We start from the raw sequence: 27,708 nt of genomic DNA on the forward strand, positions 1-27,708 counted from the left end.
CAGCACAGCAAACACACAGGATCTGACCGCTGCAGCCACACAGAGACCCAACTGAAATTACTCCCTGGCCTCTGGTGACAGCCACAAGAGCTGTCTGACCTCCTCTGTTCTCCAAGGGACAAGAAGTGACAAATCAGGCTCCCTTGCACTGCGAGCTCAGGCTGGAACCAGGCAGTAGCAGAGCCAAGGCACAAGGGCTCCCCACTCCTGGCGGCTGATCCAATTTCTATGGTAACACCAGGCACCGAGTCAGTGTGCTTAAAGCCTTCCCTGCTGCAGCTCCGCAGCCCCACAACTCAGCCCCCCGCGCTGAGGAAGCACCCACAGCCCCCCAGCACAGTCCCTCAGCTTGCCCAGGGACTCTCCTGCCCCGGTGGGGACAGAGGACCTATGTTCAACTGCTGCCAGCCAGCAAGATGCCTTTCATGTGAGCTTCTTGGGGCTGCCTAGTAGGAACAGTGTCCCCAAAGCAAAGTCCTGAAGTGCACAGGGACCAGATCTTCCCACAGAGCAGTGACAGTACTGCCACGGGGCCAGCAAGACACCAAGTGTCCTTACTTGTCCCTACACAGATCACGACTCGGACCCACAGTCAACCTGCAGCGCTTGATCAGAGGCAGAAGAGCTGGTTATTAGAGAGCACTGGAGGTTTCCCCTTGGGCATAAAATTAAATCCTACGCTGGCACCATGTGGAAGAAGGAGGTTATTAGTAGGATCCTTACAGTTCCACACTGGAAAAAGTACCCAGTGGATAGTGCTCCTGCCAAAACCTTCCTAACCTCTTGGAAAAGCAGACCAGACTCCCCAGTTACTTCCACGTGCTTTTCAGAGCCAGGCAGGCAGCTCCATTCCTTGGCTCTAGGTTAGTGTTCCACGGCAGAAATGTTAATAGACGGAAGATCAAGAGCAGAAGACCTCTTAGATTTCAGGTCCTTCTTGTGAGTCAGACTGTAGCTCCCACAGAGCTCTAGAAGGCTTTTGCAGAATCTTCCCCAACCCTTTCCCAACAGTGCAAAAGACAAAAGCGTGAGGTCTCACATCAGGTAACCCTACAACAGTTTAAACAAACATAATCCTCTAAATGCCTAGGAACTAGCAGGCACTGAGAAGGAGAGACCTGGAGTTAGGGTATAAGATACTACTTGGGGATCTTAGTGTAAGGGTATATACATTTTACTTCCTGACAGGGCAGCTGTGTGAGATCTTTCCCTGTGTACTCAAAAATGACACATAAGCAGGACCTGTCACTGAACAGAAAGTCCATCCTGTACCAGTATAAGGATGAAATGGTTGCCAAAACCAGCATTGTACCAGACATAACACGGTTTAACAACCCCACTTGTTTTAAACGAATGTCATGACGAAACGGAAGTGATACACCCTGCATAGACAATCATAAGGTAAGAAAAATGTCTAGATTCAAAAAGTAAAAAGCCCAGTCAAACATTTAAAAACTAAAGAATCACAATTGACATCAGAAGCATTTACTCACTACCAGGCTCTAAAGAGCCAACTGCTTCAATTTTTCTAAGCATTCAAGTATGTTTTCTGCACTTATGCTGATTGGCCTGAACACTTACTGTCTAATAAAATTTACTTCCTTGATAACAGATATATGTGCTGTAGAACAGCATATTCTGCTGAAGGAGAGAAACCTCAGCCCTTTAAAATATAATTTTCACACAAATTCTGAGCTGGAGTCTCTTTATACAAGATCCCACCAGAATTTAGCCAGGGAAGATAGTTCACTTGTATCTATGAAGTCTTGGTAGCTGCTGTTCACTCAGACTATTTTTTTCTGCATTTCCAGTTTCACTACTTTTCCATCATTTATTTGTAAGCTGCACCTACTCCACAGTTTCCTTTTCCCGTTTTTCTTCCAGATGTACTACTAATTCAGAAGTAAATTTACACATAAAAATATGTCCATGATGTATTAGCACACCCTGGACCTGTACTTCCACACAATAAAGAATTACAAAAGCCAAGTGGTCTCTTCTTCTCTGCCCAATTAACAAGCAAAGGAATCCTAGTTCTGAGGTGACTGTAATATTCTTCTGACTGCTGCCATCTCCTCTCAGTTTTGTTTTGTTTGCACAAGTGTCTGTTTTTCTGTACACATCAGTCAAGTCCCTACACTTTCCTATAGTCTTAATATCAAACACATTGCAAAAAAAAAAAAAAAGTTACTCAGCAGCGGACCTTCAAAGTTCACTTGCATGAATGAGCTCCAGGACTGAGACTCACTGAGAAAGTCCAAGCCAAGTCTTCCCTCACATCAAGACTGATGGTATCACTGAGAGCAACACCACCCTGGTACTACCCTGAAAGAACTGATGGGTCAATTGCCAGACCAGCTTTGTCTGGAGCACTGTGACCACCTAACTCAGGACAGACACACTATTGCTTGGGGAAACTCTTTGGCCCTTCATTATCTTAACAGCTTTTTAATTCAGCAGCCTCCCTTCCTCAGTCATCTCAAACCCTTTCCTGAAGGCCACCTCCATGCCTGCCGGAAATCCATCCCAGCTAGCAATTAACCTCCTCGTAGTGGATCTCTGCAGGCTCTGAGCACAAAGGCACGGAGCTCAGCATCCTCTGCAGGAGCTGCAGCACAAAGTTTAGAGTCTGCTCTCAGTGCAGGGCAGGATCCACTCATCACCCACGGAGCACGTGAGGAAACTGGGGCACACGCAGCCCCACTGGGGCTGCACCTCTTCTCCTCCTCCTCTCCACCAAAAGTCTGATCATCTCCCACTCCTTTTAGACTGAGCTTCTGTGAGCACCCAGAGCCAGCTTTAAGCAAAACGCTCAAAGATTTGGTATTTACACTATTTCAAGAAAACCCGAAGTCCCCATAGTACATGCCAGCGGCATAGCGGGGGGACATTCAGCAGCGCCTGCTGTGAGGCACCACAAGGGAGGGCAGGTTCCCCACCCCGCACCCCCGGCTCCGCCGCTGCAGCCGCCGGCCAGCGCCCGCCGCTGGGGACGGGACCCGCCAGCAGACAGGGCTGAGCCCGCTCGGGCCCGGCCCGGCCCCGACACCAGAGAAGCGACTAAAACTCCGCGGCCTCCCAGTCCCCGCTCTCCCCGCCCGGGTGCCGGGACCGCAACACCCGCGGTGCCCGCGGCGCTTCTACCGCACGGGCTCTTCCCGCCGCGCCCGCAGCCTCCCACGGGGCTGCCAGCGAGGACCCGGGCTCGGCGTCTCCCACAGAAACAGCCGCCTGCTCGCACGGGGCAGGTCCAGTGTCCCCCGGGCTCGGCAACACCCGGGCAGGAGCGCCGGGGCTCCGGGCCCAGCCCGCCCGCTCCGCCTCAGCCTCGCCGCCGGGCCCCTGCCCCGCCCCGGCACCGCCGGGACGGCCCGCCGCGCTCCCGCGACTCGCCCCGGGCCCCGCTGCCGCCGCCGCTGCACGGAAGGCCCGACGGCGCTCCCCGGGCACCACGCCCCGCCCGCCCGTACCTGCCGCTGCCGCCGCCGCCGCCGCCCGGCCCGCCCGCCTGTCAACACCCCCCCCCGGCATCCGCCGCCCGCCGGAAGCGCGGCCCGTCGCCCGGGGAACGCCGCCCCGCCCCGCCCGCCGCCGGACACCGTCCGGGCGCGTCCGCCGCCCCCTCGCACCGTTCCGCCGGCACGGAGCGCCCCCCCTGCGGTATGTGCGCCGCGGGCGGCGGCGGGCCGGGTCCCGAGGAGCAGCCCGGTGCCGCCTGCCCGGCGCTGCGGGGCCTCCCGCCCGGGCTGGCGCTGGGGCCGTCGCTGTCCCGGGCGCGGGGCACGGGCGTGTGGTGCGTGGGCCGGGCCCTGCCGGCCGGGACGCTGCTGGGGCCGCCCGGCGGGGCCCGGCAGGAGGCGGCGGGGCCGGGGTGGAGGAGGTGAGTGCCGGGGGCTGCAGGGCGGGCGGGCCGGTGGCCGAGCCCGCGGCCGACGCTGTGGCGGTGCCTTGCAGCCTGGTGCAGCGGAGCCCGAAGGAGGCGGAGGCCAACGTGGCGCTGGGCCGGGCGGGCGGCCGGCTGCAGCTGCGGGCGCGGCGGCACATCGCGGCGGGCGCGGAGCTGCTCTACTGGCCCGAGGAGCCCCGCGGGGCCGCGGCGGAGGAGCGGCGGCCGGACGGAGGCCGGGGAGTAGCGGCTCCGCGGGAGGCCGGGCCCGGGGAGCGGCCGGCGGCCGTGGCGGTGCAGGGGGACGGGGCCTCTCCCCGCGGGACGGCGGGGCCCCTCGCAGGTAGGTGCTGCGCCGGGGACGCGCGTCCCAGCCTGGGTGAAGCGAGCGGCCAGGCCGCCCCCGGTCCCGGGTGCTGGTACCCGGCGCCTTCGGCTGTCCCCTGCATCCGTGCGCTGGCGTTTGCCCCGCAGCCTCTCCGAGATGAGTGTCCTGAGTTGTGTCACTTTTAAGAGCTACCAGGCGAGAAATGAGCATGCCGCCCTCTTTCATACCAGTCATGATTACATCTCCTAGAAATACTGCCTCTGACATACTAGAAATTCTGCACGGGTGCTGTCTGTGGTGAAAGAACTGAGCATCCCCCCATCTTCCGCAGATTAAAAGAAAAAAAAAAAGTCATAAAGTTAATGGTTCTCATACCAGAGTCCCGGGATTACTGGATGGCAGAGTATCTGTCTCCGAGGTTCATGTTCCTCTGATCCAGCAGCCATTGTGTCATATTACAACAGCCAACGTTAATTCCCCCACCATGTTTTTGTGTTTGTGCAGGTGATCCCAATGTCTCCAGGGTGGTAACCGATGAAACCGCAGTCCTTGATGTCCCTGCTGAGGTTAGCAGGCTGGCCACGAAGCATTTCCACAAGGTGCAAGAACAGGAAGGCACAACAGCTGAACGTGAGCCATGGCAAGCTAAGGTGCTGAGGAGTGAGAATCAGCACCTCGAGACCATCTCAACCATTAAGGCCAGCGGCAGGTGCAAGGAAGAATTGGATGAGGGCGTGGATCCTGGATCTGCAGCAGAACAGGTGGAGATGGGGCATAAAGAGGCATGTCCAGGAGACCTGGATCTGTTGTTGCCCTCAAACAGGGTTCGACTTGGTGTTCGCTTGGTTGACAAGCCATGCAAGGTGCATGCTCTGGCCAGCCAGCTCCAGAAGCGCCTGCAGGACTGTGGTGGCAAGACAGCTGGGCAAGAATCCCAGCAGCCCAGTCCTTCAGAAAGAGAGAGTGTAGAGACTTGCGAGAAAGAGAGCAAAACTTCCAAAGACTCCAGACCAGCATCCCCAGAGCATGAGGGAAGGGGCCCATTGGAGGGGCCTGAGGGGCAGGAGGAGTATATGGAGCTGGTGGAGGGTCATTCCGGCAGCCCAGGCCGCCCACCAAAAGCTCTCTCCCAGAAGGAGATGGTCAAGCGCAGGTACCGCTGCAGTGAGTGTGGCAAAGCCTTCCTGCAGCTCTGCCACCTCAAGAAGCACCGCTTTGTCCATGCTGCCCACAAGCCCTTCCTGTGCACAGATTGTGGCAAGAGCTACAGTTCCGAAGAGAGCTTCAAGGCCCACATGTTGGCCCACCGGGGTGTGCGGCCTTTCCAGTGCACCCAGTGCGACAAGGCTTACTGTACCAAGCGAGACTTGCAGGAGCACCAGGTCCTGCACACTGGCCAGCGCCCCTTCTCCTGTGAGCAGTGTGGCAAGGCCTTTGCGCGCCGGCCCTCTCTCCGCATTCACAGGAAGACCCACCTGGCCACAGGGATGGGCATGGCTGGTCCCAAGGGATGCCAGTGTGCCGTATGTGGACGCCACCTGGCCAACCCCGGCTCCTTGCGCAACCACATGCGCCTGCACACGGGAGAGCGCCCTTACACCTGTCCCTACTGCGGCAAGGACTTCCGACAGCAGAGCAACCTGCGCGAGCACCTCCGGCTGCACACAGGCGAGAAGCCTTACAAGTGCCGCTTCTGCGGCGATGCTTTCCCCAAGCTGCCAGAGCTTCGGCGCCACCTCATCTCCCACACGGGGGAAGCCCACCTGTGCACTGTGTGCGGCAAGGCGCTGCGGGACCCCCACACGCTGCGTGCCCATGAGCGCTTGCACACAGGTGAGCGCCCTTTCCACTGCGAGCAATGTGGCAAGTCCTACACCCTGGCAACAAAGCTGCGGCGCCACCAGAAATCCCACCTGGCTGACAAGCCCTACAAATGCGAGCTGTGTGGCATGAGCTACACCCTTCCCCAGAGCCTTGCACGCCATGTGCTCATCCACAAGGCCGAAAAGGACCCTGAGGAACTCACCACTGCAGTGGCCTCACTTGCTGTCAAGCAACCCCAGGCAGCAAGGAAAAAACCTCTGAGGAAGGACCACCAGGAGGAGGTTGCAGCAGAGCCCACCTTGCTCATGGTGGAGGTACCGGAGCCAGCAAACGAGGCTGAGCTGCTGATCACAGCCAGCGGTCACTGCGTTGCTACTTACCAGTCTCAAGGCAGCCCCCCAGATCCTGGGGCACACAGGAGCCCCACAGGGCATTTGCAGTCAGCAGAGAACATTATTGGAATCACCATCTCCAAGCATGAGGACAAATGCATTATAGTGCAGGATGAGGGCTCACCGAGTGACGTGGTGGTCATCCAGGAGGGGGTGGGCTTTGGAGCAGTGGCAGAAGTCGTGGAGGTCAAGACTGGGACCTGACCATCCCAGCCTGCCCTGGCTGATCTTCTTCTGTACTTATTAAAATGGGGTAAAAAAGCAACAAAAAGCCTAGCTCTCTTGTCTGTCTGTGGCAGCGAGGCCCTGTGGCTCAGCCTCAGGCAGAATTAGCAGTCTTGGAGGTATCTGCCTTGTAGACCTGGGTCTTTTCAGTAGCTGCTTGGAGCTAAGAGCCTGGTGCAGGGAGGGCATTGGCTGGTGGTAGGAATAACTTCTTAGAGAAGATACCCAGGGTGTTAATGAGCAGTTCTTCTCCTCTGCCTCTGTTAATGCTGTCAGCAGGTGACAGTGCAATGTGGGGCAGGCAGGAAAAGTCTAAAAGAAGCAGCTTTGAACAATGCATTCCTTTCAAGTTTTTCTTTCTCTAATTAATTGTAACTATTCAAGCACTTTCCTGGGCTTTTACTCTTGGAGCTCAGCAGCACATCCGATCATTTGAAGGTGATGCTGATGCCAGACATTGCTCGGAAGCAGTTTCCCAAGTGTTTACAATGAGACTCTGCTGTGGGTTTTTTGGAGAAAATTTTCCACAATTAGCAGAAGCAACGTCCTGCCTTTGAGCTAGGGCTGAGTGTTCTTTCTCCACCGTCATCTGTTTTGCTTGCTGTTGGCTTCCCAGCCTTATGGTGACTGGATGGTCTGTCTGAGGACATGAAGGGACAGTTTTGTGTCTCACTGTGTAAATAGCATTGTACAGTGCAATTTTCACTGTCCCCAGCTGAGAGGCTCCTCACCTGTCCAGGTAAAGATTCAACACTTCATCTCAGTATGCTCAGAAGATTTTTCCTCTCCCCTCCACATTCAAGTTGGGTTCATTAATCTGTTTACCTTTTTCTCATGTTCTTCCTTCCTCTTTTCCTGCTCCTGCATCAAAAAGCTAAAAGATGGCACCACCACAACTACACCCCAACAATCCCACTGCTCCTTTGCCAACTGAGACACGCTGCAGGAACTTGGTCTTGTTGCAGGGAGGAAGTGCGCAGTTCCCAGTGCTACATGAACTTGACCTCGTAGGAGGAGACAGACAATACCAGACCTAACAGGTCTTTCAGGCTTGCATGCTCCACACTCCCTTTTCAAACACCACTTTCATTTGCTGCATCCTCAGTTTTAGCTATTCTTGCTCTCCATTTTGCACCCTCCAACATCTGCATTTCCCCAAAAAAGTTTTGTTTAGAGGCCTAAATTCTCTGGGCTTTTTATGCCCACTGCACAAGAGGAGGGTATAGCGTCACCAGGGAGTCATCAGTAGCACAGTTCGCTTTTTGGGTATGTCAAATGCAGTATCATGACAATCTGAAAGGCCACTATTTGAGGTTTCTACATTAAACTTTTTCCATAAGCTTTTATGACTGTTTTGCAAACAAGGTGCTAGAGTCAGACGTGAAGTGAGGATGGAAAGTGAATTCAGCTGATAAACCTTTGGGTATCCTTATTTTCAGCTATTTTCTTTGAAGTCAGGGGGCAGATGAGCTCCGTCTTTGCCCTGAGTGCTTGGAGAAAGACCAGTGGGAGCAGAGGCATGAGGAGGGATTGTAGTTGAACCCACCGTGCTTTGTACTGCTTTCCCTTTGGTGCCTGGCCTAACTCTTGCAGTTTTCAAATATTGACACAGCTGCAAAGTGTTCTCGCTGGAGCCAGGCTCGTGCGCTGTGTTTGAAGTGTGTGCCCTCTGTCACAGCACAACTGGGAGAGATGTGGGAGGACGAGGAGAATCCAGGCCCCCATTGCTTTATCTGCTGACCCGTAACAACCTTCTTTATTCTGAGATCATAGGAGAGAAAAAGTAGGAGCGATTATGAATTAGGAGGTCCTCACAGAAACATTGTTCACCTAAGAGTTGATCTGAGTGGACAGGTCTGTGCTGCACATATCACTTGGCTGCAGGATAAACTTAGCTGGTGCATCCTGACTGAGGACCCCACAGGTGGTGGCTCCTGTGGGGCACCTAGTGATGATGCCACCACCATGTTTTTATCTTAGAAGCAGCATGTTCTTATGTGCACAACCTACAACCTTTTGCTTGACAGCAAAATTATGAATGAAGTTGTTTATTCCTAAGAAAATCCTATAAAAGCCCTGAAGACCATGTTGCTGGTGGATCTCAACATGAGTGGGATCTGTGCAGCACGCCATGGCCTGACTAGGTAGCTGCCCGCTGCTGTGCAGCTTGGTGTTTGCAGCATCTGAAGGGGTGTGGGATTATCTAAATAATAAACAATATTTTAATTACCCTATCGTGGGCTCTGAGTGTCTTTCTTACCGGGATCCATACCAAACACTTGGCACCAGTGCATTACATTTGGTGTACCTGGCAGGATCCCCGTGAGGAACACCTTACTGGAAGAAGGATAGTGAGGAAAAGGATGGGTGCCTGCGTGATCCCATGCAGGGGCATGGGGAACAGTCTCACAGGATGATGCATTATAATGCTGATAATGGTTGTGCTTCAGGGCAGCAGACACATGGGTGACCTGGCTGGCTGGATATCTTGTGCATCTGTGAGCCTTACACCATCAGGCAGCAAGCACACAGGTCCCCAGGCTGGTGGGGCTCCACGGTGCTGCCGCAACGCTCCAGGGTGACCAGTGCACAGGTGTGTCAGCCAGCTGGGGTCCTTCATGCTGGCAGAGCCTCACCAGGTATTGGGCATGCACATAAACTTGAGTGTTACACTTAAACCTCACACCATGGCCAGGATTCAACACTTTTAAACTGGCTTAAACCTGACCAAGGTATTTGAATGAAAAGGCAGCAGCAGGCTGCAAGGGAAGGGGATGATTCTCTGGGTCCTGAAGTCCTCCCTGCTCAGTGGCTTCCCCATCCTCAGGGCAAGGGAACCCCTATGAGAGGGGATGGGGGATTCATCCTTTTGATTGCAGTCAAAATGTTACAACTGGTGATCAAACTGTATAACTCACTTTGGGAACATATTCAGAAGTACCCCAACAAACTGTATTCATCATAGAGCAGACAAAGGCCCAAGAAAATAGGCCAAGGCCAAACCGTCTACACTGCCCCCTGGAAGCTGGAAAAATAGTTACGTAGGAAATAAAACAATTGCCAAAGGCCTTCTTCACTTAAAAAGAGAAGTTAACTCATAGAGGGAAAGAGATCAAAACTCCCAGCTGTGTTGAAAGCCATGACTCTGGGAGGGTAAAGTCAGCATCTTTAATTACTAACATTGTTATAAGATACCAGAAAGGGCTGGAAAATGTTTCAGGATGTAGTGAAAATTTTACAGAGTCTGGGTGACTTTCTTATTTGGATCCATATTGAACACTTGCACAGGGGCATTACACCTCCATAAAACACAGCAGCACCTGCCACTCTCATCACTGCAGTCTTCCTGCAGTGGTATTTCTTCTCTGCATTCACATCCATATAGGCTTGCTCAGTTATACCTGGTGAAAGCAGCCTTGAGGTCACTTGTCCTACCTGCAGTGTGAGACCAAAACCAAATTATCATGTAGAAAGTGAAGAAACTGTCTTTGTTGCTATCCTATTCTCACCCATCAGCAGAGGAAGGCTCTCTGTTTGCCAGCTGGGCTTAAGCAAGTGTGGGGCTGTTTGCACCTCTTCGTGCTTCGAGAAGTGATGCTGGTGGCTGCTACCTGGGACAGCTGCAGCTCTGATTTCACCCCCCTTCCAAAACCTGTTCGTGCCCTGACACCTCCTGCCTGCACCCTTCTCCTAAATGCTGCTTCCCCCTGCTAAGTAACACAGGGTGTTTTGAGGGTTGTGCCTAATCCTGGGCACAAGCACTCCTCCACCCAGGTCGCCTCCATCCTGGTCATTCCAGCCATTCCTAAAAACGTCTCTCCAAAATCCAGCGCTGTGTGTGGGTGAGAACAGGAGAGCCTCTGCAACTGATCTTTGTACCAGTGGCCACAGAGTCATTCCTCAGCTACCCTAATGCTAATATTTGCACTCCTTCTATGGAGATAAACATTACAGATGTATCTGCTGCACAGAGGCACAGCACAAAACATGCTCCCTGCTGGCAGAAAGCACTTTCGTGCCGTATGGCAGTTCCTGAGACTACCCCCAGCCTACCCTGCTTTCTACTGGGTTCTCACTCTGCCAGTTTTCCGCTTGCTGTAGGAATTATCAGAGCTTTCCCTGCTCTGGTAGCCTCATTCTTGACTTATTAGCCAATGTCATGACATCCAGACTATTTCTGCCTCCCTGTTCCTGGAAGCTCTTGTTTTCCTGGCTGTTTTTGGGCATGCTAGCTCTTTGCTCATCAGAGCTTCTGTTTCCTTTTGAATGTACTTTTGTGTATTCCCCTGGTGTGGGAATAAGAGGGGGAGCCCAGACTTCAGGCCACTTCAACCTCCTCCACTCCGCTGGGAATCGTGGCACAGTGGGAAGCACACACTGCCAGTGGCATTGCTGACCTAACTGGGAGGAAAAAATTCAAATTCCACAGGGCCTGTTGCAGGCAGCCTTTCTGCTCCTTGTCAGGGGCAAGGGAGGAGGGAGAGACTTAAACTGTGTGTTCTGGTGCCAAAATAGCTGGGGCTGAGCTCACTGATAACTTCAGGGAGAAAAAACAACTGGACTGTAGTGGGGAAAAGCAAGGGGTGCCTGCAGCTAAAAAGAGAAGGACTGGAAACAACTGAAGAGCTCGTGAAGTCTTGCTGCGTGCGAGGCTGCTGGAGTACAGCATCCGAGAAAAGTCAGTGGCAGGGATCCAAACCAGCATGGTGGGGATGTGATGACATCAAGAGCTGCCAGGGAGAAGAGTGGCGTGGAGGGAAAAGGAGCAAGCTGCTCTGCCTGAGGTGGCTGTGAAGCTGGCAGAGACCTCTCTGTGCCAGCCGCAGTTCTCCCTGTGCCCTGAGACAAGCTTGTCTCACTCCTCATGCCATCTTCCTTGTTATGAAAGGGGATGCTAATTTTAGTCCTATGGGGATCCAGAGACATTTGCTTGGCTTCCACCAATTAAGTGAGAAAATGAAGATGCCCTGAAGGGAGGGAGAGATGCCAAGAGAGGAGGGATAAAGGGACCCTCAGTCCCACTGTCCCTGACACACCACGACCTCTGGAGTCCTGTTTCTTCATTCTAGTTCAATATTAACCCAGCAGGGCTGTGACTCTGCTTGTTCTGCTCCCTTTGCATTTCCCCTGCAGCCAGGGCTGTACAGCATGGCGCACAACAAAACCAGGGTACTGAGGGGCCTGCTCCTGTCCAGCCTTCTGCACCTGACACTGGGCCATGCTGGAGGTAAGACTCAATGGCACCGGGAGAAGGGCAGTACTGGGGGTGACAGAAGGAAGAAAGATGGGGTTATTTCTTTCCAAGGGAAAAGCCGGTGGCAGGTTTTGCTGGTAAGGCAGGACGAGCTTCTGAAAGCTTGAAGCTGGGAGTGAAAGCATGCAAATTGTGGAGTGAGTGTGGTGCTTTCCTGCCTCTCCTGCAGCAGCATCCAGCAGCTGGCAGGGAAGGCTGGTGACAACAGCTCAGTGGATTTTGTGAGTCACCTGGGAGATGGTGGGGAAGGGGAATGTGGCTCAGTCCAGGACCTTGTGTAGCACAACTGGGCCTTTTATTGGGCTAGAGTTTCTCAGTTGACCTGGGTGGCTGCAATTCTCCATTTCTTCCCCAGCTGTCCCTTATCTGAACCTTCGGCCACACACAGTGTGCAGCCTTCCTGCTCACTGCTCCTTTTCCCTTATCAGAGCCTCTAATTCATCTATTTTTTCTTGATATGAGGTTAGGTCCTCTCTGACCCACTACTGTGTGGGGGAAGACCTGTCTACAGGTCTCAAAGCAGGGTCTCTGAACACGAAGATGGAACCAGTCTGTGCCTATCGCAGTGATCTGAGGTTGGCAAGACGGAAACGCAATGGCTGGCAGGGAGCAGTAGCAGGCTCCACGCAAACCAACCTCTACCTACCTGCAAGTGAACAAAGTAGCTTTGCTGAGGACAGGAGAGGGTTCCTGTCACTTCTGTTACCTAAGTAATGCCAACCCTGATGGATGAATTATAGAGAGCCTGCTCACATCATCAGATGTGGACCTGACAGGGCTTCTCCTCTCTGTATAGTGCACTGGGGGAGGCTGGGCTGTGGGATCATCACGTCAGCTGTACGTGATTTTTGGAAACTGCAAGGGGAGGCAAAGGGGCCCTCCTGCTGCAAGCACCCCTTTGACTGGCGGTGTTCTGACCCAGTAGTCTTCCTGGAAAAGGGGCAGGCACTGTCACTGCTCAAGCGCCCACGACGTGCCAACAAGGGATTTCTGGAAGAGCTGCAAAAGGGAAACCTGGAGCGAGAGTGCCTGGAGGAGACATGCAGTTACGAGGAGGCTTTTGAAGCCCTTGAGTCCACTGTTCAGACGGTACGTACAGGGGACATAGGTGATCCCAAGAAACATTCGCTCAGCCAACCTCTGTTGTGAAAGACCAGTAGGTTGATCACGCAGGCAGGGGCTGGGGCCATAAAACTCAATTCTGCGATACAAAGATGAGGCTGATGCCTGTGTGCCCCAGGGAGAGCTTGGGCATCATTCGGGAGTTTCCCTCCTGGCACCATTCCAGGGAGTGCAGCTCAGAGCCCAGGTTCTTTTCCTTCCCTCTCTATTTTAAGCATGAAGTGAAAAGGAGAAAGTCTTTCCTCAACCATTAGTCCTGAGCTGCATCTTCCACTAGTTCAGCATGGTGCCACGCACATTTGAACTGCCAGAGCTCCAGATGCACACAGACGGGCTGGCTTAGCAACCAAACACTGAGTGCAGGTGCCTCAAACTCATTTGAGCTGAACCTTTGGCAGTTTCTATCCCTTTTTCTGGCTGCCAGAGTCACCCACTCTGCTAAATTTGTTCTGCATCCCTATGGGATTTGCTCTTGGGCCCAAGGCCAGTATCCATCCCAAATTCCACACCCAAAAATACAGCAGTAAACAGATGAACAGTTAGGAGTCTAAGCCAGCAAGATACAACCTCTGTGTAGTATTTCTAAAGCCATCACTCAGGCTGCACAGCAGAGGTGTAGATCCAAATCACTCAGCAACACTTACACGCGATCTGTGACTTTAGAAGTCCTAGGCTCAGCTCCTCGGACTTCTGCACTGTGGCCCAGGCTCTGCTTCCTCTGCAGGCTGATGAAGGCTGTAAGCATCTTTGGTCTTTTTAGAAACAACAGCTGATTCCTGAGTCTGATGACTGGGGTTGTGGTTTTATATCAGATTTTTTACTTTGTTGGACTCCGTAGTAATTGATACCAACAGAGCTAGGTTAGTTTGTTCCATTTATTGTGATGGGGCATTCTCCTACGGGTTTGAATTGTAGCAGCTGAGCAGGGTCTGGTGTTCTGTCTCTCTACTCTTAAATACGTAATTTTTTTTTTTTTTTTCCCACAGGAGGCATTTTGGTCAAAATACCAAGGTAAGTTGCTTCAAGTCCTGCCAGTGCTCTGCTATCCCTTACGATTCACTGCCCCATCATGGAGAGATGGCTCCCTACCCTCTTACAAGAGCTCACTTTCCAGGACAAATCACTTGTGTTTTGTCCTTGGATGATAAACTGGTTCAAACTATGATGCTTATTTGGATTCCTTTCCTATAATGTGTTTCTTTCTTCTTACTGTGCTAGTATGTCAGGACATAAGAAACTCCAGGACAGCTCTGGCTGCTTGTCTAGAAGGTAAGAAATTCATGTTGAGCCCAGTCCCCCAGATACAGGAACTTGCTTCCTGCAGAGTTTGTAAGGACAAAAAAAAAAAAAATTTAAAAAAATCTAAAGTGGTGAAGCCATCTGATTAGAAAGAAAAAGAGCAGGAGGGGAGTTTGAAATTCCTTTCTTCCTCTTTATTTCCCCACTAACCATGTCACTAACTCCCCCATTGAAACAGCATGGGGTAGATTTCCTTCTTCTCGTGACAGTCAGGTGTCCCCAAGGCCAGCCTCTCAGAAGGGCTCTGACCTGTGCCTACAGCCAGAGCAAAGCACAGAGCCCAGGGCGAGCTCCCTCCGATGAGGCAGAGAGAGCTCCAGCTGCGCGCTGCTCCCCGCAACGCCCGGGCTTGCGCAGGCTCACGCATGCAGCAAAAAGCAAAGAGATTTGTGGGATGGTACCTCTGACCTCGAAAAACACAGCATCCATCATTTCCACTGGCTCACACTGTGTTGGGATTTTGACAGGGAACTGCTCTCTTGGTCTGGGTGAGAACTATCGGGGGACAATTAGCTACACCAAATCAGGGATCGAATGTCAAGTGTGGACAAGCAAATATCCACATATACCTAAGTAAGTTCATCTCCCACAGATCCCTAAAGGGTTCTCCAGGATGTCCTTCCTTTGTTCCTTCCTAGCCTAACCAGCTTTTTCTCACAGATATAATGCCAGCATTTATCCAAACCTCATTGAGAACTACTGCAGGAACCCAGACAACAACTCAGAAGGCCCGTGGTGCTACACCCGAGACCCAACGGTGGAACGGGAGGAGTGTCCCATCCCCATCTGTGGTAAGCTCAGCACTACAGCCCAGCAAGCCCTTCCCTGACAGGGAACACTGCACTGAGACTGATACTGGATGTGTCAAGGGAGGGGAGAGGGGCAGGAGGGGGGATCTTACCTGAACAGAGCTCACCTGGAGCAGAGGACCTGCGTCTTACAGGGTAAAGGGTCTGAGGAGGAAAAGTCATCGAATCGCCAATACACCTACCTTGGCTAAATTCCTCTAATGTGCTGTTTTCTCTAGACTACACTAATCTAGATCTAAATTAAATCCAGTGTCAGCAGTCCCCTGGAATCTACTACAGTTCTACCAGTCAGGAGCACCCCAAAATCCTGGCTCAGCTGCCTCTAATTTGTGACAGCAATGAGTCATACTGGATTTTTTTTGTTTGAGTTCCCACCTTTATGACAAAACCACTACAGTTTATGCTTGACTGCCTGCCTTAACATTCACTCATATGGAGGGGTGCAATTTAATACCCACAATCTCAAGAAAAGAGAAGATGCCCTTCTCTCACTGTTGCACTTGGCAGGATGGAGAACCATCCCCCTACACTTATATCCTCCCACTTCTTCTCCACAATACGCAGCTGCCCCTGGCCTCCATCTCAGAAGAACTGGTAGAAAGCAGAAAACCTTCTCCCAGCAGAAGTTTCTCTCCCAAAAGTGGAGATTAGAGGCAACAACTCTTGTAAGTGAAAGTCAGAGAGGTCAGCAACTGTTTTCACCAAGGGGTGTTCTGAAGTTCTAAAAATCATTACCATTGCCCTGGTCTGCAATACGGCAAACTGGAAAGAGATGCTGCTCTGCTTTGGGGTGATCAGGCATCTCTACTGTCTCTGTTCACTAGTTAGTTTCTGACCTACAGCAGCTTATTGTTACATGTGCATGGATACGGCAGGACCAGAAAAGCCTTGGTTTTGTGCACAGTCCCTTTGCAATCATGTTGACATGAGTCAATCTCACGCAGAATGCTACTTGCTCAGTGGCTGTTGTGCCCAAGGGTGAGTAGTCAAATAGAGAGTTTTCTTTTTACACAGGGATTGCCCCAGTGCACAAGGAGAAGGCAGCCTGAGGCCAAGAAACTGCTGCAGACCAGATTAAAGCTTGCAGCCATTAGGATACTTGCAAGAAAAAGCACAGAAAATCTGGCAGGCAAATCTTTCTCTTATCATTAGATAGAGAAACATTGGCAAAAATTAAATTTGCTACTTTAGTAGCATATAACAGAAAAAGGCTCTCCCAAATATGGTCTAGTTATGCATTTGAGAAAAAGACATTGAAGGCTCTTAACACAGCAGCACTGTGATGCCTGAGGCACTTACCCATCCCTTCAGCTGTTTCTCAAAAATACCCCAGAAATGAACACAATACTGTCCCTCACATCCTAGCAGCAAAGAGAAATGTGATGAGTAGTGCCAGCCTCACCTTACGTCCTGTTGAAAGAACCACCTCTGACACTGCAATATTGCAGGGGGCCACCACGTGCATGGGAGCATGGTCGGAGCTCCCAAACATAATGGGATGCCCCATGGAACCCTGGGCTTTCATAAATGTGCCCCAGTACTACTTGCTAACAGTACTTACGAGTGCAAAGCTATGGCTTAAATCACAGCCGTCTGTCTTTCCAGGTGAAGAAAGGACGACAGTTGAATTTACTCCACGGGTCACACCCTCAGCCCCAGTGGAGCCCTGTGAAGAAGAGAAAGGCATGCTTTACACCGGGACCCTCTCGGTCACTGTGTCTGGAGCTAAGTGCTTGCCGTGGAACTCTGAGAAAGCCAAAGAGGTGCTCCATGGAAAACACATCGACCCAGAGGTGAAACTGCTGGAGAATTACTGTCGGAATCCCGATGCAGACGATGAGGGTGTCTGGTGTGTCACAGATGAACCACCCCACTTTGAATATTGTGACCTGCAGTACTGCGGTGAGAAGCCTGCATTGGTTTGGGTAGGCACACTTGTGAGGTGGTGGCAAACAAAACCGGTATGTGTGACTAGGGTAAAGTCCTGGGAGGCATAGACAAGTACATGCACCAGGTATGTGGAAGTCCCCTTTGTCCATATATCACATGTACTAACCTGCTGTACACGTATAGAGCTGTTATGTCTCTCAGGTGTTCTCTTCTGCCTGAAAACTCACAATAGTGGATGAGGGGCATTAAAAAGAGCAGCGGTTTTAAAGCATCATTCCTTCATCAGACTCACTGTGTGCGGAAAGTAACATCTACATTGTTGATAATTATGGAAACTGCAGCTAGGCCTTCTACCATGTTTGTATTTCTGTCTCTCTCAGACAGCTCGCTAGAGGATGGGAACGAACCATTAGAGGGAATATCAGGACGTACTACCCTTCCTCAAGAGTTCAAAACCTTCTTTGATGACAAAACTTTTGGTTCAGGCGAAGCAGGTGAGCAAAAACTCTAGATACAGCAGCACAGTTTGTAGAAAGGCTGCAGCTTCATCCCACAGGGCAGTCACTGTTCCTCAGAAACACCAGTTTGCCAAATGATGTCAAAAGCAGGGGGAGATATCTAAATTCCTTGAAGGACCCTCAGAACTCACCATCCAGTTATGATCATGGAGCTAGTAAGCATTTCCTTCCTAGGCTCTTCCAGCTTAGCATGCTGACTGCAGACAACATTTCTCCACTGTGAATCAGGTAGAGTAACAAAGCCAGATCGCCTGTTTTTTCAGACTGCGGCACTCGTCCTTTGTTTGAGAAGAAAAAGATAACGGACAAAAGTGAGAAGGAGCTGCTGGAGTCCTACATAGGAGGCAGAGTTGTGCATGGGGATGATGCAGAAGTCGGCAGTTCCCCCTGGTAAGTGTTGTCTTTGCATCGTCCTTCATGGGGAATTGTGTCTCCAATTCAAGCAAGGGGCAGGGAACGGGCTCTCCCATTGCAGGCAGCGTGTGGGCATTATGGTTCCTAACCACAGCTCCTCCAAGTGCTTGACAGGGCAGTACTAAAACAGCTGGAAAGAAACTCTCCTCTTGAGCCAAGTACACAGCCACCTGGGAAAGCAAGAGTGGTCATGTGTTTCTCTTCTTTTTTTCCAGCTTTGCTGGAGCAGAGAGGATGAGAACTCTCTCCAGATGAAGGAAATAGGGTAAATGGCTTGCTGCATAGAATATACATGGCCAGGGAGGACTTTTGCTAGAGAGCCACCTATCCAGTTGTCTTTTTATAGAGCAATGCTCTTCCCTGCTCACTGCAAATGCTGCTCTTTCTGCATGACATGAAGTCACACTCAGCCAGCCACACCTTTAGTCTTGCTAAGTCTTCTCCCTTCTTGTCTTTCAGGCAGGTGATGCTCTACAAAAAGAGTCCTCAAGAGCTGTTGTGTGGTGCCAGCCTCATCAGTGACAGCTGGGTCCTGACTGCTGCCCATTGTCTTTATTATCCACCCTGGGACAAGAACTTAACTACAAACGACATCTTGGTGCGGATTGGCAAGCACATGAGGGCAAAGTAAGAGCCTGGATGAAGTGAAATAGCCTTCCTCTCGGAGTAATGAGATACAATGAGGTTGGGCGATCATTCGGTGTCCAGGGAAACATGCGTCACCACTGTCACATGCCTCTCACTAATGAAACTGTCATTTGCTGCTCTTGCTGATCCTAAAGGTTAAAGCGAAAGGGAGGGTAGCACCATGGAGAGTCTAAAGGAGCACTCCATTGTAAAGGGAGGAGAGTATTGTCTCAGAGGGTACGAGGCATCTGAGAGCATCATGAACACCAGAAGACTCTCAGTTGCTACTGTACAGTGAGTTCTTTCCTTCATGACTATTTCAGATATGAAAAGAATAAAGAGAGAATTGCTCTGTTGGATAAGATCATCATCCATCCCAAGTACAACTGGAAAGAGAACATGGACAGGGACATTGCACTCATGCACTTGAAGAGACCGGTCATCTTCAGTGACTACATCCACCCTGTCTGCCTGCCCACCAAAGAGGTTGTGCAGAGGTGAGGAGACTGTCCCATAGTCCTAAAAATACAGGCTACAAAAGCCTGCTTTGGACCTCCAAAAAAGTCAGAAAAATATGCCTTATTTAGGCTATTTGCAGCAAGAGAGCCAGGCACAAGAAAGTTCTTACAAAACATTTGATTATTCGCATGCTTCCTTCCACAGGCTGATGCTGGCAGGTTACAAAGGGCGGGTAACAGGTTGGGGAAACTTGAAAGAAACATGGGCCACTAGCCCAAGCAACCTTCCTACAGTTCTGCAACAGCTCAATGTGCCCATTGTAGACCAGGATACCTGCAAGGCATCCACTAAAGTTAAAGTCACTGACAACATGTTCTGTGCAGGTAAGTAGCACTGGAAACACAGGGGTGACTTGCCACAGAAGACGAGGGCTCTGAGCTCCTAATGGGGCTCCTGTAGCAAAGTTACACTCTGATAAATTCGAAAACGCCACCCATAAAGATTAACTTTTCCGTGATAAGAACTTTTTCAGCTCTCAGAAAACAGGAAGGCTGGAGAACATAAAGCTGTGGGTAAGGTTTATAACACCTAATGGCACCACTCTGCTGGGTATCAGCAACAGCTGTAGGAGAACTGCATACAAGTAAAATTATCTTTTCACCAGCATACCAAACAGTTCAGCATATTCATAAATTAAAGGCTGCAAACTAGTTATCCTACTCAGTAGCCAAACAACCCCTTCTCTACTAGCTTGTCTCAACCTTTTGGAGCCTATTCATACTTAAGCCTACAACTTCTGTGACAACAGGATCCACAGATTATTTACACAGCATGTGTGAAAAATTTAATTCTTCCTGTTCTGTTACATTTCTTGTCTAATAAATGTGAAGATGTACACATCTGTACTCATAACTTAGAAAAAATATTTCTTCACTATGTCACCTATGCTTATTTTATGGACCCCTTACAGCTCATTTATCTTCCAAGCTGAAAGGCATTTAATCTTTCCTAATATAGAAGGCATTCTGTAATTCTGAGAATCCTTTTTGTACCTTCCTAAATCTCTTCTAGCACTGTACCCTTTTTTAAAGTGAATGGAAGTGAACACAGTAATCAAGATACAAAATGCGATCAATTTAATGTACTGGTTTAATGCTTTCTGCTGCATTCTTCATTCCTGCAGCCTTTATCAGTTTCTACAAGCAAATCTCCAACAATTTTTGGCTGAGTTTGTGCTGTTCGCATCTAATAACACACACAATTGCCTGAGTTAGGATAGAAGCCAATTTCATAAGAGTACACTGACAACAGCATTCTTATGGTTCCTTCTTCTAGACAACGTTCTTAAAAAAAGCTGGGATGCAAACATAGAGCAGAAAGGGAGACTCAGGTGACGAGAAAATACAAAGATACTGTCTAGTTCATCAGGACTTAAAGTGAAATCTCTTTTCTTTTTGTAATGAGACTGTAGGAAGACAGTCACAGTTGGGGCAGGGAAAGAACAGAGCCTACAGACTGACAGGAAGGTAAAAGTGAGGAGGGCAAATTGTCTCTATAGTAAATAGAATAAAAGAATAAGGTCCATGGACTATTACAGAGGTTTCCAAGACAGAGAAAGGCACAGTAGCTCAGGCTACGTCTATGAACACAGTGGCAGCTGACACAACAGCAATTCTGATGAAAGAAAATGGGAAGAGAGCACAGAGGGTAGCAGAGTATGGTGGAATCAGTCATGTTGCAAATACAGAAGCAGAGTTAGTTATTTGATATACAATATCAAATTTAGAAACCTGCTTTGTTTTTAAGTCCAGTCATTGGCAGAAGCAACCTCATGGCTCTCAGAGAATGTATGCAGTGATACTTCAAGAAGATGGCCAACATCAGCCACTCCCTGTACAGTCAAATGTCCAACTTTCTTCTCGCTTGTAGGTTACAGTCCTGAAGACTCAAAGAGAGGAGATGCCTGTGAAGGGGACAGTGGGGGACCTTTTGTAATGAAGGTATGTTCAATAAGTTCAACCTCATGAAACACATGGAGACAGGTTTGTGCTATGCTGAACTTCTACAATGATCTGAAAAAACAGCAGCAGAAACAGAGAGTGGGGAGTGGCTGAAGCAAACCCATCTTGTGCCTGGAGTGAGCAAGAGAGATGAATCCTCCAGCCATCCAACTCCATTTCTGTACTGAGTTCTCAGCATACACAGATATCAGCTGCAGAATGCACAAGTGATGGCCAGTTCTCACTTAGAGGTTTAAGAGTAGAGACAAAATTACTTCATCTAGTAGATGACAGTCTAAGTTCCAAAGCAGAATTCACCATTAAACAGGCTGGGGTACATACAGGGCTTAGATGCGAGTGTCTTGCTTTATGTGCCAAACTTGTTTTTCTTTGCTTTAGAACCCAGACGACAACCGTTGGTATCAAGTGGGAATAGTTTCATGGGGAGAAGGCTGTGACCGAGATGGCAAATACGGATTTTATACCCATGTATTTCGTCTGAAAAAGTGGATGCGAAAAGCCATTGAAACACATGGGCAATAGAGGAAGGCTCTACCTTGCTTGCTCTCAGTTTTGCTACAATGCTCCACTTCTTAAAAATATAAGCATAGAAGATCCTAAGGAAAATAGTTATATCCTTACAACTCAAAGGAAAGTGTTCTCTGAAAATTAAAGTTCTCAAACCCATCTTCTTCCTTTTGTTCATGTTGAGTTGCACTGGAATCTAAGCCATCACAGTAGCTAGGAGCACCAACAGAATGACACAAGTTGTACTGCTACCTACCTGCTGGGCTTCAAACAAATTCTCCCCTCTATCAGCTATAATCACCAGATTTTAGACCTCAGATGATGGCTTTAAGTCAGTCACAGTAAGCACAGTTGTGCCCTCAGGCACTGTCCATTGCCTCCTTTCACAGAATCACAGAATGTCAAGGACTGGAAGGAACCTTGAAAGATCATCTAGTCCAATCCCCCCACCAGAGCAGGAACACCCAGATGAGGTTACATAGGAAAGCGTCCAGACAGGTTTTGAATGTCTCCAGAGAAGGAGACTCCACAACCTCCCTGGGCAGCCTGTTCCAGTGTTCTGTCACCCTCACTGAGAAGAAGTTTCTTCTCATATTTAAGTGGAACCTCCTGTGTTCCAGTTTGCACCCATTGCCCCTTGTCCTATCATTGGTTGTCACCAAGAAGAGCCTGGCTCCATCCTCGTGACACCCACCCTTTATATATTTATAAACATTAATGAGGTCACCCCTCAGTCTCCTCTTCTCCAAACTAAAGAGACCCAGCTCCCTCAGCCTTTCCTCATAAGGGAGATGCTCCACTCCCTTCATCATCTTTGTTGCCCTGCGCTGGACTCTCTCCAGCAGTTCCCTGTCCTTCTTGAACTGAGGGGCCCAGAACCGGACACAATATTCCAGATGCGGTCTCACCAGGGCAGAGTAGAGGGGGAGGAGAACCTCTCTGGACCTACTAACCACCTCCCTTCTAATCCACCCCAGGATGCCATTGGCCTTCTTGGCCACAAGGGCACAGTGCTGGCTCATGGTCATCCTGCTGTCTCCCCAGGTCCCTTTCCCCTACACTGCTCTCTAACAGGTCATTCCCCAACCTGTACTGGAACCTGGGGTTGTTCCTGCCCAGATGCAAGACTCTACACTTGCCCTTGTTATATTTCATTAAATTTTTCCCTGCCCAACTCTCCAGCCTGTCCAGGTCTCGCTGGATGGCAGCACAGTCCTCTGGCATGTCAGCCACCCCTCCCAGCTTGGTGTCATCAGCAAACTTGCTGACAGTGCACTCTATTCCCTCATCCAAGTCACTGATGAATATATTGAATAGTACTGGTCCCAGTACTGACCCCTGAGGGACTCCACTAGATACAGCCCTCCAACTAGACTCTGCCCCACTGACCACAACTCTCTGGCTTCTTTCCTTCAGCCAGTTCACAGTCCACCTCACTACCCGATCGTCCAGTCCACACTTCCTCAGTTTAGCAGCGAGGATGCTGTGGGAGATGGTGTCAAATGCTTTACTGAAATCAAAACAGACCACATCCAGTGCTTTGCCATCATCTGTCCACCTGGTTATGTCCTCATAAACGGCTATGAGGTTGGTTAAGCAGGACTTCCCCTTGGTGAAGCCATGTTGACTGCCCCTAATGACCCTCTTATCCTTGATACGCCTTGAGATGGTGTCAAGGATAAGTTGTTCCATCACCTTCCCAGGGATGGAGGTGAGGCTGACTGGTCTATAGTTACCCGGGTCCTCCTTCTTGCCCTTTTTGAAGACTGGAGTGACATTTGCTTTCTTCCAGTCCTCAGGCACCTCTCCTGTTTCCCAAGACTTGGCAAAGATGATGGAGAGTAGCCCAGCAATGACTTCAGCCAGCTCCCTCAGCACCCGCAGACGCATCCCATCTGGACCCATGGATTTATGGATGTCCAGATTGCTTAATTGGTACCTCAAGTCAACTAATCCTCTGTTCTAGAAATGGAGCCAAGATAATCTGGCTGGAGATAGTCACGCTACACTAACTGTGGCATTATGCAAAACACCAATGTCAAAAGTAGAGCAACTATAACCTGTTTTGATAAGATGGGCATTGTTCTCAGTACAACAGCAGCCAACAAATACCAGCACCACTGTTTGCAAGGTCAGCATCTTAAGAAGTTACAGATGCCAGCTGTATGCAGTTCATCCTACAGAGGAACACAGGCTTGAATATGTTAAGTAGCAATTCCATTACTATATGCCAGTAACTTTCTACATGGCAGGTGGTGCTGGGTCCTCAAAGTATATTTTCTACCTGCATAGTAAGATTCAGAAGGAAGCAATTCATACAGTCATTGTCAAAGAGCCTCCAGTGGAAACATCCTGCACTGCACCTGTCTGGCTGTCTTATAAAGCCTGTTTAGAGATCACCTCCAAAAGCAGCTTCAGTTTTTTCATGAACTCCTCTTTAGCAGCAATTTGTGGACCACTGAGGAGCCAGCAGTACAGGAATAAACATGCATTCTTGATTAGCCAATTTGTTCAGCCCAGTTTTCTTTGAAAATCATCATTGTGAGATTTGGAAGCTGTCCTTTCTCCCTATGACATCATATTCCTAAACTTCTCATTCACAGTGCCATCAAGAAACAGAAACAAGCAACAGTAACATTTTGTTGTGCATTACACAGAGTATTAAGCAGCAGAGTGACTGTGTTAAAGTGACGGTAAAGGTAACTATCTGAAATCAGTTGGATATAAACAAAGTTATTCAGCCACCTCCTTGAAGATGCCTCATTTGGGAACCTACTTAAAGACAGCTCAATTTTCCCATAAAAAAATCCCATAAAAACAATGTCTCAAAGACATCTGAAGAAAGAAACCTCAAGTGCTCAAGTTCCACACTGCTTAAAGCAATTGATAACCACAGGCATCAAACACTGAAAATGCTTAGCCCTCTAATGTTTAATATTTCAGCCTCACTCTTTCACCACTATCTCATATCTGTGAGAAATTGCATATCTAAGAGGGGAACCAGGACCATACAACTTCTGGAGTAAGTCACTGTTAATGATGACTTGTTACAAACAATACAGAGGAATCATTTTTAAAATTCAGTTTAATGTTATTTAAATATTGTCTGGGCTAAATATTAGGCTTTATTAATTTATGTGCACAAGTTTTAGTTCAGAACTCCCAGGATATTGAGTCCAACCAAACACTACAGACACACAGGGCAAAAACTCATTCATAGTAAGCAACTATATCTTCTGCCACTCAATTATTCCTGTACTTCACTTCTAATTCAGCTTCAAATTTAAAATAGTTGTATGCAGGTTTGCAGGCATTCCTGTTTTAACATCCTGAGCTAATTAACAAATAGCTCTTTGGAACATCTGCTGGACATGGTAAAGGAACATATGGATTAATTTAAATGTGAGTTAAGTTTCAGAAAGCAGCTGGTAATTGAGAGGTAGTGGCAGTAACTCTAGTGCCAGCCAACACAAAATTATCCACAAGCAACCCCAGTTTAAGTGTGCAAAACCTCAGCACTTACCAATACGGGCCAAACCTCCACTTGCCATACAGCTCTGTTCCACAAGAAAGTGCATGCCCACTTCAGGTTAGGTGAGGAGACTGCAACTACCAAATTGAGGTGGTGGAGCAATGAATGGCATCATGTCAATTAACACAGGATGGAGAACACTCACAAGTCACCTGCTATCACAGTGTACAAACTCGCCAGAAGCACCAAGCAGTACTACATCAACTGTAACCCCAGTCTGGGGCTCCCATGAAAAGAAGATTTCAGCAATTTGCAGAAGCTCTGGCATAGCTCTGTTGTACAGGTACTATTTTAAAGCCACATTTTTACTGTAATCAGGCAAGATAGTTTCAGTAACGGCCCTAATGCAGAGACTGCTGGTCCACAGAGCAAACAACAAAAGCAGCAGTTACATGGAACACGTTAGAATCTATAGCAGAAGTGCGCTATTTTAAGCCTGCCTGTCCAACTCTTCAATAACTCTGTTCCAGCTACGGAACAGATGTGCAACTGATGTTCCCAACTAGCTCTCACATGGAAGTGCAGTAGTAAGGTGGAAAAAACACCACCTCCCTAGAGATGAAAGGACTAGAAAGGCTACACAGTGCATGTCTTAATCTTCATACTTGTAGCTGCTGGAAAAGGCTCAACAAAAAAAGCAGCAGCTACAGCTTTCACACACTAGCACTACCAGGTGTCTTAGTTATACAAAACAGTAGTGTTTGCTAAGATCAGATGTTTAAGAGCAAAAAGCATGTGGTGGTGAGGTCTACCTGCACATGAAAGACTGCCCTTCCAGTCCGCTGCCTGTACATCACTGCTAAGCTATTCCATGTCACAGCAGCAGGCTCCCTTCAAGAAAGCATTTGGACACAGATGGGACTATGCTTAATCTGGGCGGAGGCATCACAAGGACTAGACAATTTAAAATAAGCATTTCAACAAACTAAATATTCTCAACTTACTCTCAAGTTACAGAAACATATTCCAAAACAAAAAGTGCAACTATATGAAAAATGCACTACTGCTCACGGAAGTAAGAGTGCAAAGTCTCAGGACTGCACCCACGAATAGTATATATTCACTCAGCTTTCTTATCTTCCAAAACCCAAGGTTCATGTCAATAGCTTAGTTCAGTTTCTAGCTGTCCAGTCACTAACATTCTTAAATAGAGAGTGACTTCTCTAACCAGCAGTCACCACTGTTCCTACAGAGGCTGGTATAGTTAATGCAAACTTTATTTACAAAAGACGCTTAAATTAGTTACTTCATGCCATGTGTCCATACAGAATCAACAGTTCAAGGATTACATGGAGAAGAATTCACAAAATTAAAAGTGAAATCACTAAAGGTCTTCTAAGAGTTAAGAACTAAGAAAAGATCTTAAAGACAATTTTACAAATAAAAACAAGTTATGAGAAACTAGTCTGAGCAAGAGGATGGTTGTTTACAGGTCTGTACACTAAAACTAATACACAGACGGCCTTCTATTGTCAAAGAGATGCTCACTGAGAAGCAGAGTATGTACAAATACTTGTGCCACAATGACTCAACCCCCCAAAATCCACTGTATTATACATAAACCAGTTTGTATACATTAGGCCTAAATGAGGCCATTTAACTATGAAGACTTCTAGTTTAGTAAACTAAAGCTGAAGACAGCCCAAGCAACTGTGATGCTGTCTCTCTCACATCCCTATTTGCGGCTGCTTTTTATTCTCTCCAATCTTTTTTTCAAGTCATCAATGTTAGCTGCTGCAGAAGAGGGTGAAGCCAGGGTAGTTCCAATGCCGGAGGAATGAGTCTGATTGGAGTCCAGGTCCAGATGTTGGTACTGCTCCCGGGACTCACGGAGCTGGGAGAGCTTACTGTGAAGCATATCTGTAGAGGATGCAACTGTAGGGACTGCTGGTTTAGAGAGCAGAGACGTCAGAGGTGGTCTGTCTTCCTGCTACAGTGGAGAAAAGTGAAGTGTTAAGACAGATAGGGGCAAAAGTCGTATGAGAAGTACAAACCATAATCACTGGCTTTTCATCTTCACAAGCACTAAAAATAGACGAAAAGGAAGGAGCAGTACAACAGAGGTGATCTGCAGCAATGAAATCAGTTGCCAAAGTCAGACCCATGCAAAGCTAACTACAACACTCAATTTCTATCACTTAAGTAGTTCACATTTAGCTTGATGTCAGTAGGGACGCAAAGGAAGTAAAGTCTTTAAAGACCAAAAATTCACAGCAGACCAATGTTTCACTGAGATAGCCTGCTGAAGTCTTGAACAGCCTGAATTCTACCACCACAAAAGGGAAGCCCATGCCTATGTGTTGCATCAACAGCCAATGAGTTTTCTGGAGGAATAAGAAGAGGAAACTTGGACTGACTGGCAAGATCCACCTTGCCAAAGAGTTACTATGTCAATTCACTGTTCTTTTACCAATATGAGACTTCCATCTGCATTAATTACCTTGTTGCTACCATCTAAGAAGTACTTCCATTTCTCAGAGTTGTGAGCTAATGTACAAGTTTGTGTTAAAGGTTAAAACAGTGATGTGCCTAAATGTCTGTTACTAGAGCAAACACCAGTTCTCATGTGGCTGAGTGCAAACTTAAGTAATTGTCACTAGA

At 48.9% G+C, this 27,708-nt stretch overlaps 4 protein-coding genes across 9 annotated transcripts in view; 2 read left to right on the top strand and 2 right to left on the bottom strand.

Moving 5' to 3' along the window:
• ARHGAP1 (Rho GTPase activating protein 1) overlaps positions 1 to 3,508 on the bottom strand; it is a 26,448-nt gene extending 22,940 nt beyond the window's left edge. Inside the window, exon 1 of the mRNA XM_065636379.1 lies at positions 3,471 to 3,508. The gene's annotated coding sequence lies outside the window, so the exon portion shown is untranslated. The remainder of the gene's footprint in view (positions 1 to 3,470) is intronic.
• Positions 1 to 8,846, top strand: part of ZNF408 (zinc finger protein 408) — a 9,237-nt gene extending 391 nt beyond the window's left edge. The window contains exons 2-4 of the mRNA XM_065636875.1: positions 2,843 to 3,880; positions 3,955 to 4,229; positions 4,719 to 8,846. Of these exons, the coding sequence (XP_065492947.1) occupies positions 2,843 to 3,880; positions 3,955 to 4,229; positions 4,719 to 6,634 (3,229 nt within the window). The 3' untranslated portion in view covers positions 6,635 to 8,846. The remainder of the gene's footprint in view (positions 1 to 2,842; positions 3,881 to 3,954; positions 4,230 to 4,718) is intronic.
• Positions 8,847 to 11,803: 2,957 nt separating this feature from the next.
• F2 (coagulation factor II, thrombin) lies at positions 11,804 to 21,728 on the top strand. Of its 2 annotated transcripts, XM_065636205.1 has the most exons (14): positions 11,804 to 11,882; positions 12,835 to 12,998; positions 14,018 to 14,042; positions 14,250 to 14,300; positions 14,798 to 14,903; positions 14,991 to 15,121; positions 16,745 to 17,041; positions 17,410 to 17,523; positions 17,811 to 17,937; positions 18,421 to 18,588; positions 18,912 to 19,085; positions 19,252 to 19,430; positions 20,977 to 21,047; positions 21,447 to 21,728. In XM_065636205.1, the coding sequence occupies exons 1-14, from the start codon at positions 11,804 to 11,806 to the stop codon at positions 21,588 to 21,590; spliced, it is 1,830 nt and encodes a 609-aa protein (XP_065492277.1). In that variant the 3' UTR covers positions 21,591 to 21,728. The 2 variants fall into 2 exon arrangements, with proteins under 2 accessions (XP_065492277.1, XP_065492276.1); XM_065636204.1 differs by lacking the exon at positions 11,804 to 11,882 and having other exon boundaries at positions 12,639 to 12,998.
• A 1,180-nt stretch (positions 21,729 to 22,908) lies between these two features.
• CKAP5 (cytoskeleton associated protein 5) overlaps positions 22,909 to 27,708 on the bottom strand; it is a 56,446-nt gene continuing 51,646 nt past the window's right edge. For all 5 annotated transcript variants that reach the window (XM_065636334.1, XM_065636330.1, XM_065636331.1 and 2 more), the window contains one exon: positions 22,909 to 27,037. In XM_065636334.1, the coding sequence (XP_065492406.1) occupies positions 26,783 to 27,037 (255 nt within the window). In that variant the 3' untranslated portion in view covers positions 22,909 to 26,782. The remainder of the gene's footprint in view (positions 27,038 to 27,708) is intronic.

Source organism: Caloenas nicobarica, chromosome 5, assembly GCF_036013445.1.
Source record: "Caloenas nicobarica isolate bCalNic1 chromosome 5, bCalNic1.hap1, whole genome shotgun sequence".
Classification (NCBI taxonomy): domain Eukaryota; kingdom Metazoa; phylum Chordata; class Aves; order Columbiformes; family Columbidae; genus Caloenas; species Caloenas nicobarica.

Coding starts and splice junctions, on each gene's coding strand:
- F2 (XM_065636204.1), top strand. CDS start 12,639: ATGAATTATAGAGAGCCTGCTCACATCATCAGATGTGGACCTGACAGG. Junction 14,301..14,797: donor TCTGGCTGCTTGTCTAGAAG/GTAAGAAATTCA, acceptor GGATTTTGACAG/GGAACTGCTCTCTTGGTCTG. Junction 17,938..18,420: donor GAAGTCGGCAGTTCCCCCTG/GTAAGTGTTGTC, acceptor CTTGTCTTTCAG/GCAGGTGATGCTCTACAAAA.